The sequence below is a fragment of the Gopherus flavomarginatus genome, chromosome 4 (assembly GCF_025201925.1).
Source record: "Gopherus flavomarginatus isolate rGopFla2 chromosome 4, rGopFla2.mat.asm, whole genome shotgun sequence".
Lineage (NCBI taxonomy): Eukaryota > Metazoa > Chordata > Testudines > Testudinidae > Gopherus > Gopherus flavomarginatus.
This window is the reverse complement of record NC_066620.1, coordinates 149,835,491-149,843,892: the sequence shown is the minus strand read 5'-3', so window position 1 is coordinate 149,843,892 and position 8,402 is coordinate 149,835,491. Positions and strand designations below refer to the sequence as shown.

Sequence of the window (8,402 nt, the reverse complement as noted above, 5' to 3'; positions counted from 1 at the left end):
GAAAGAGAAAGTCAAAATCAAAGTATTGCAGGAAGAAGGCAGGTGTGTGTGAGAAAGAGAGTGCATTAGGGAGACTTCCTTATTCCCGCAGAAGTCTCAAATGTTTTACATTTCCTTTTGGGGTGCAGGAGAGACAGGGAAGGGTCTTGTGAGGGTTGTCTTTGTACCAGTGCTTTATTATGTTTCATGAATTAATATATATTTCACTTCTCTCATAGTTTTCTATCTCCAAGGAAAAAAGATTTTTCATAGATGCCTACTCCTCTCAAATATTTTCATCTAATTTTGAAAGTGGAATGCCAAGCACAGGTTCTCAAGATGCATATCACTGTAGCTAGGCTTTATACTGTCTTCGTGTTTGATTTGGCTAGAATCCATGAGTGTCTATGATTAGCAGTATTAATTGAATCTAAACCTCAACCATCTGGGATGTCAGGTTTGTCTGTTCCCCTTAGGGCTTCGATTCTCATCAGAAATTTCAGCCAACAGAAGGATTGATTGACAAAAGACTGGATATCTATAAAATACTTTTCTATTTAAAAACCACAAAATGTCAATGTTCTCTTAATCTTAATCTTCCCTAATGGGAATGTTTCATACCCCTTCAATTCTTGGGAACTGCATTAAAAATAACATGTAAAAGGTGACCTAAAGGGTGTTAAAGTGGCTTATGAAAACTAGGAAGCAGGTTTTATAAAGCAACAAAGAGTCCTATGGCACCTTATAGACTAACAGATGTATTGGAGCATGAGCTTTCGTGGGTGACAAGAAGTTGTGAGGAACGGTGGGGTGGGGGGAAATAGTTTTACTTTGTGTAATGACCCATCCACTCCCAGTCTTTATTTAAGCCTAATTTAATGGTTTCCATTTTGCAAATTAATTTCAATTCAGCAGTCTCTCATTGGAGTCTGAACAAGAGGCTGCTAGGCAGCTCTCCAACACCACATTCTACAAGCCATTACCCTCTGATCCCACTGAGGGTTACCAAAAGAAACTACACCATCTGCTCCAGAAACTTCCTGAAAAAGCACAAGAGCAAATCTGCACAGACACACACCTAGAACCCAGAGCAGGGATATTCTGTCTGCTACCCAAGATCCATAAACCTGGAAACCCTGGATGTTCCATCATCTCAGGCATTTGCACCCTGACAGCAGGATTGTCTGGCTATGTAGACTCCCTCCTCAGGCCCTACGCTACCAGCATTCCTAGCTATCTTCAAGACACCACTGACTTCCTGACGAAACTACAATTCATTAATGATCTTCCTAAAAACACCGGCCTAGCCACTATGGATGTAGAAGCCCTCTACAACAACATTCCACACAAAGATGGACTACAAGCCATCAGGAATAGTATCTCTGATAATGTCATGGCAAACCTGGTAGCAGAACTTTGTGACTTTGTCCTCACCCATAACTATTTCACATTTGGGGACAACATATACCTTCAAATTAGCGGCACTGCTATGGGTACCCGCATGGCCCCACAGTATGCCAACATTTTTTATGGGTGACTTAGAACGCTTCCTCAGATCTCGTCCCCTAATGCCCCTGCTGCAAATGTCAACTGCTGCAAATAGACCATTTTGATTACCATTACAAAAAGTTTTTTTTCCTCTACTGCTGGTAATAGCTCACCTTAACTGATCACTCTCATTAGAGTGTGTATGGTAACACCCATTGTTTCATGTTCTCTGTGTGTATATATGTGTGTATATATGTGTGTATATATATATATATATATATATATATATCTTCCTACTGTATGTTCCATTCTATGCATCTGATGAAGTGGCCTGTAGCTCACAAAAGCTTTTGCTCAAATAAATTTGTTAGTCTCTAAGGTGCCACAAGTACTCCTGTCCTAATTATTTTGCAATTCTTGAGAATCCCAGAGCTGTGCTGCACCCATGTGGTGTGAGTGGGAATTACACTTCTTCACATTTCTTTTGAACACACATGGTTACAGTTTTGTTAGCTGGCTTCTTGTACCCCCACTATAAAAACTGTTTCAGCACCACTGTACTGGACAGTCCTGTTTTTGGATGGTTTGTCCCCCATCTGATACTGTGACAAAACCAGATGTTTCTTGGTCTGGTATCAGATAGGACAGACCAGGATCCTCAAACTGTGGGTCAGGATCCCAAAGTGAGTTGAGACCCTGTTTTAATGGGATCACCAGGGCTGACTTCAGACTTGCTGGGACCCAGAGCCGAAGCTGAAACCTAAGCCCCATCGTCCGGGGCCAAAGCTGAAGCCGAAGCCTGGGGCCTTCAGCTCTGGGTGACAGAGCTCAGATTACAGTCCCCTTGCCAGGGCGCACGGGGCTTTGCCCCTGCAGCTGGGAGAGCAGGGCTTGGGCAGGCTCAGGCTTCGGCTCTCCCTCCTAGGGACATGTTGTAATTTTTATTGTCAGAAGGGGGTGGTGATGCAATGAAATTTGAGAACCCCTGAGATAGAAGATGCCATTTTGAACAGTGCGCTGCTCCGCTCTCCACCCACATGACCTCAGCCACACGCTGCATGCAAGGTCAGACCAGTGGGGGCAAGGCAGTGCACTTCTGAAAATGATGTCCCCTGTATGCAGGGCCAGCTTTAGGAAGCGTGGGGCCCAATTCGAACTGTTTTGACGGGGCCCCGGCAGGGATGACTTAAAAAAAAAAGTGGGGCTTGTACTTACTGAGCGGTGCGCCGAGTCTTCGACAGTGGGTCCTTCACTCACTCCAGATCTTCGGTGACACTGAAGGACCTGCCGCCAAAGACCTAGAGGGAATGAAGTACCCACCGTCGAAGTGCTGCCGAAGACCCGGAGCGCCGCCGGGTGAGTAAAAATTAAAAAGGCCCTCTAGCCAGGGAAGGGATTCTCACTGGGCGCGGGGCCCTCTTTGACTTGGGGCCCTATTCGGGGGAATTGGTGGAATAGGCCTAAAGCCGGGCCTGCCTGCGTGGCATGATCTCGCACACACCGTACATCTGAGGTCATGTTGGCAGGGCCCTGCCATTCCCAGAGGAGTTGGAATGTGCAAGATTCTAGGAACATGTAAGTGGTCACTTTACAAAACAGCCACTGTACTTTCTCTGAGGGTCAAGCTTAGGACTATTAGGGTACGTCCACACTACAGCTTAAAATCGATATTAGTAAAATCGATTTTATAAAACAGGGTTTATAAAATCGATTTTACGCGTCCACACTAGGGCACATTACTTCGGTGGTGTGCGTCCATGGTCCCAGGCTACCATCGATTTCCGGAGCGGTGCACTCTGGGTAGCTCAGTAAAAGAATGGGACCAATAACTTTGATTTCCGTCCACACTAACCCTAAATCGATTTAGTAATATCGATTTTAGGGTTACGCCTTTCATTTAGCTGGAGTACATAAATCGATTTTAAGACCCCTTAAAATCGATTTTAAGTGCCTTGTAGTGTGGATGGTTACAGTGTTAAATCAATTTAACGCTGTTTAAATCGATTTAACGCTGTAGTGTGGACCTGGCCTTAGAGGGTGAGACTTCTCTGCTACCAACTGCACTAAGGTGACCGGCTAAGGTAATGATAGCCACTGCTACCTCGAGGGTCACTGGCACCTGATAGCAAAGCACCATTTAGTGCAGGGCAAAACAAAAGACAAGCTTGTGACAGATCCAGCCCACCTGGCTACCCCTAGAACTGCCCATTTAGCCCCCGTCTTGCTGCACAGAACCGTCCCTACGCTTCCTCCAGAGGGGTTGGCAGAGGGAAAGTCTTCGCTGACCAGGAACTGAGCTCATGTCCCAGCAGGGAGCGCCCCAAACCCTAACAAGTAGCGCACCAGGAGCAGGACCAGCTGCTCGCTCCCTGCACAGAGCTGACACAGCAGCGGGAGGAAGAGACGTGTGCGCCAGGCCAACTGCCCCGTGAGACGCTGGAGTCTAAACAGGGAGGACGGGGACCACAGCAGAACAGGGCAGCAAAGGAGCAGGGAGCAGCCTGCGCGGGCGTGTCCCAGCAGCGCCTCCGGCACGCAGCGCCCGCCGATCGCGCCCGGGGCGGGCTCGTGCCATGGAGGCGGCTGGGAGACACGTGACGTGACTGCGGGCGGAGCAGGGTACGGGCCGCGCGATCAGGGCCCTGTCTCGGGCGGCGCCGAGGTGAGAGCGGGGCGGGAGGCCGCGCTGCGGGGAGCCAAGGGTGGGACCCGCCGGGCCAACTGCGCTGCGGGGATCGGTCGGGCTTGCAACAGCCCCCGCTTCGGTGGGGCACGCCCCGCTCCCAGCGTTCACCGCATTCACCGCGTTCCCTCCTGCTCCCCCAGTCCCCTCCACCCAGTTCAGAGCCTCCCTGGTTAGTAGCGGGGGACTCTGCTCAGACCTGGTTGGGGAGCAGAGAAGCACCGAGGGGGCTGAAACTGGCTGCCGCATGCGGGGCCCGGGGGAGAGTATTTTTAAAAGTCCTGTGGATGTTTGCAAAACCTGCCTGGGCCCCGCCGCCCGCTCTCCCTGGAACAGTTTGTATAGTGGAGATGCTGAGAGCTATTGAACCAAACTGTAAACACTTCAAATCGGGGGGCTGCAGCTCCCCCCACACCACTAGTTCCAGCACCTGTGCTGCTCTCTGCCAGGGCAGGGGCCAAGGAAAATGACTGGTTAGTATAATTTATTAAAGGTCTTCCCCTGCACAGGGGTTTCCATCCTATCCCTCAAATTAGCAAGGTTTTGGGCAGTTCTGAATCTTGTTGATTAGGATCCTGTTCAGAAATTACTACAAGGGTTTTCAGTTAAATTGTTTTTTAAATATTTGAGCTGGGTTTAAAACAAAACACAACCCTGTGCCTCAGAGTGATGAAGAATTACCCATTATGAGTGTGATCATACCCATCCTTAAATCTGTAGTTTTTACATGGCACTAGTACAGTGTTGAGTACTAAGTACCTTTAGATGTCATTGAAGTACATAGGAGCTCACTCAGCGCCTTGCCGGATCAGGCCCATTTAAATGAATGGGGCTATTCATGGTCCAAAGCTGCAAGGTCCTGAACCACAGTTAACTCTGCGAGAGGCCCAGGACTGGCTTACACAAAAAATTTAGCTCAATCTAGCTACATCACTCGGATGTGAAAAAACTTACACCCATGAACACTGCAGTTAAGCTAGCCTAACCCCTGGTGTAGATGTGGCTAAGCTGACAAAATAATTCTTCCATTAAACTAGTTACTGCTGCTACAAGAGATGGATTACCTACACTGACAGAAAAACCCTTTCCCTCGATGCTGCTGTAGCACCTGTGGTGTAGACATGGCCTAAAATGGAGTTGCGTGCTGAGGATTCTGGGATCTGTGAGAACGATTTAAGCAAAATTAACTGACTTGTTTTGATCATATTTAGTTCTATCTCAGGGGTTCGGGGTGTGACATGCATTTTCAGTATGAAAATGAGACAAGGGTTTGAAAGAGCCCAGGGCGGGCCCATTTGAGAGTACAGTAGCCACACCGAATAAGATGAGTAGCATCCCACTACGGATCAAAAAGACAATGGCCCTCAAATTAAACTCCTATGGTAAGAGGGATAGTGTTGGGAATCACCAAATGAAGGCACATCAGTGTTGGGATCGACAACAACCAGTTGAAACAACCAGTTATCCAAGTGTGAGTGGCATAATTGTGAAGCACCAGAGGCAGTACTTGGCATGAGCAAAGGAGAACATAATACCAGAAAAACGCTGGTCTACGAAACATGAACTATAATTTGTTTTCTTTAAAAATCAGTATTCAAAAATGTCATTTTTTGTATTTTACCTTTAGGTAACAATTCATCATTAATCAAGATGTCCTCAGCACCTGAGCCCGCAAACATTAAAAAAGAAGCACCCAAAGAGAAAGACAGTCGAATTCCAGGACTCAGGGGTGTCCGTACAACCACCCTGTTCCGAGCTGTGAATCCAGAGCTTTTCATTAAACCTGTAAGAGGCTCCTTCAGAGACAATATGTTTAAAGATGTATTTTTGAGATACATTTAAAAAAACACACATTTAAGCTACCAGAGTTATAAGTACCACCTAAAATTATTTTTCAGTTATAATATTCTTCACATTTTCCCAGTTCAATTAGTTTGCATATTTGACATCACTTTGTGTATAGTCAGTTTCCCCCATATACTGTTAGACTGTTCTGTCATCTAATACTCCTGGGGGAATTCTGTGCCAAAAAATCCAAAATTCTGCATGTTTTATTTGTCAATATAATGCAATATAATCACACCAGTTTCAAACTACTATACAGAGGGGAGAAAAAATCACAAAAACTGTTCAGCATTTCTTAAACACATGAAGTTCAATAAAGACAAATGGAAAGTGCTCCACTTAGGAAGGAACGATCAGTTTCACACATACAGAATGGAAAGAGACTGTCTAGGAAGGAGTATGGCAGAAAGAGATCTAGGGGTCATAGTGGACCACAAGCTTAATATGAGTCAACAGTGTGATACTGTTGCAAAAAAAGCAAACGTGATTCTGGGATGCATTAACAGGTGTTTTGTAAACAAGACACGAGAAGTCATTCTTCCGCTCTATCTGCACTGGTTAGGCCTCAACTGGAATTTTGTGTCCAGTTCTGGGCACCGCATTTCAACAAAGATGTGGAGAAATTGGAGAGGGTCCAGAGAAGAGCAACAAGAATGATTAAAGGTCTTGAGAACATGACCTATGAAGGAAGGCTGAAAGAATTGGGTTTATTTAGTTTGGAAAAGAGAAGACTGAGAGGGGACATGATAGCAGTTTTCAGGTATCTAAAAGGGTGACATCAGGAGGAGGGAGCAAACTTGTTCACCTTAGCCTCTAATGATAGAACAAGAAGCAATGGGCTTAAACTGCAGCAAGGGAGATTTAGGTTGGACATTAGGAAAAAGTTCCTAACTGTTAGGATAGTTAAACACTGGAATAAATTGCCTAGGGAGGTTGTGGAATCTCCACCTCTGGAGATATTTAAGAGTAGGTTAGATAAATATCTATCAGGGATGGTCTAGACAGTATTTGGTCCTGCCATGAGGGCAGGGGACTGGACTCGATGACCTCTCGAGGTCCCTTCCAGTCCTAGAGTCTATGAATCTATGAAAGTTCACTTCCAAATACTTATTAACCAAGACCTTGCATTCCAGTTATAATCCTGGATTTTCATTTAAATTACATTACTTTTATTTTGGTGTTCTGTAAATTAAGACTGTTGCTCTAAATTGCTCAGACTTTCACTCATGACAATCGTACAGTTTTGCTAATCATTGTCCTGCATTTTTTTTAAATGGATAAGTATAGTAGCTCCTGAGCTGTAATCTAACCCCATTGTGCCTCTCTGGCACAGGAGAAAAAGGGAGAAAGCCCATCAACTTTCCTAGCTGAGTATTCCGTTACTGTCATTTACAATAAGGCTCCTTTACACCACTCTGACAAGGTAAAGGAGCCTTAATTGAATAAGGGCTTGTCTACGCTGGCACTTTACAGCACTGCAACTTTCTCACTCGGGTATGAAAAAACATCCCTCTGAGCGTTGCAAGTGTCAGTGCTGAAAAGTGGCACAGTTGGCAGTGCCTCAGCACTGGGAGTCATTCCCCTCATGAAGGTGGTTTTTTTACAGCGCTGAGAGCTCTCAGGGGCTTTCCCTGAACAAGTGACAGACCAGCTTTGAGAACCACTGGCCTAGATGGTAGTCACCAGCGTTGCGTCAATTTGTGTCATAGCTGTTTGCATAGGTCTCAAAACTGGCAGTGGTGTTAGTGTCATAAAGAGATGTCGCAGAGGGCCCCTGGTCACTTGGCATGCCGTGAGCAAAGAGCCTAATATACAGGATGGATCAAAAAAAACAAAATAGCTGACTAAAAGTGCATATTAATTTATTTTGACAGAACAAACCTGTTATGGCTTTTGGACTCATAACAATTACCCTGTGTGTGGCCTACATTGGTTATTTACATGCAACACAAGAGAATAAAAAGGACCTCTATGAAGCTGTTGACAGTGAAGGAGCCAGGTATATGAGGAGGAAGACTTCCAAGTGGGATTAAAGAAGCTGCTTAATAACAGAGAAGGGAAGAGGAGTAATTGGCAATGTAGGCACCTGAATTGTTAATGTTAAATTAGGTGTCTGCTAACTTTTCTATGCAATTCCTGGAATGATGTTTGTAAAATTTAATCTAATTTCTATTCCGTTTTACAATGCCATGCCTGTACCTATAAACTTTATAGAAGACATACCAAGTAATAAAATGTTAAAAACTGTTGTCTGAGTTGACGGTTACAGTATGTAGATAAAAGAAATAATTAAGTGTGAGCTGGAGACTCTAGTGATAAGTGACTTTAGAAATTTCTGTGATAGTTTGTCATCTTTTTATGGTCTGCTTTGGCAAGAAGGAAAGCAGTTTTAAAATTTGAGGGACAT

The 8,402-nt window shown here is 45.2% G+C and overlaps 1 protein-coding gene across 1 annotated transcript; it reads left to right on the top strand.

The window, feature by feature from the left end:
* The first annotated feature begins 3,797 nt into the window (after nucleotides 1-3,797).
* On the top strand, nucleotides 3,798-8,109 carry SMIM8 (small integral membrane protein 8). Its single transcript, XM_050950202.1, has 3 exons — nucleotides 3,798-4,129; nucleotides 5,778-5,935; nucleotides 7,870-8,109. Exons 2-3 carry the CDS (start codon nucleotides 5,801-5,803, stop codon nucleotides 8,026-8,028), a joined length of 294 nt encoding a protein of 97 aa, XP_050806159.1. The 5' UTR covers nucleotides 3,798-4,129; nucleotides 5,778-5,800; the 3' UTR covers nucleotides 8,029-8,109.
* The last annotated feature ends 293 nt before the right edge of the window (nucleotides 8,110-8,402 follow it).

Bases quoted from the DNA above. Each gene is read 5' to 3' on its own strand.
- SMIM8 (XM_050950202.1), top strand. From the start codon at position 5,801: ATGTCCTCAGCACCTGAGCCCGCAAACATTAAAAAAGAAGCACCCAAA. The intron at 5,936-7,869 runs GTAAGAGGCTCC...TTATTTTGACAG, and splicing joins CAGAGCTTTTCATTAAACCT to AACAAACCTGTTATGGCTTT.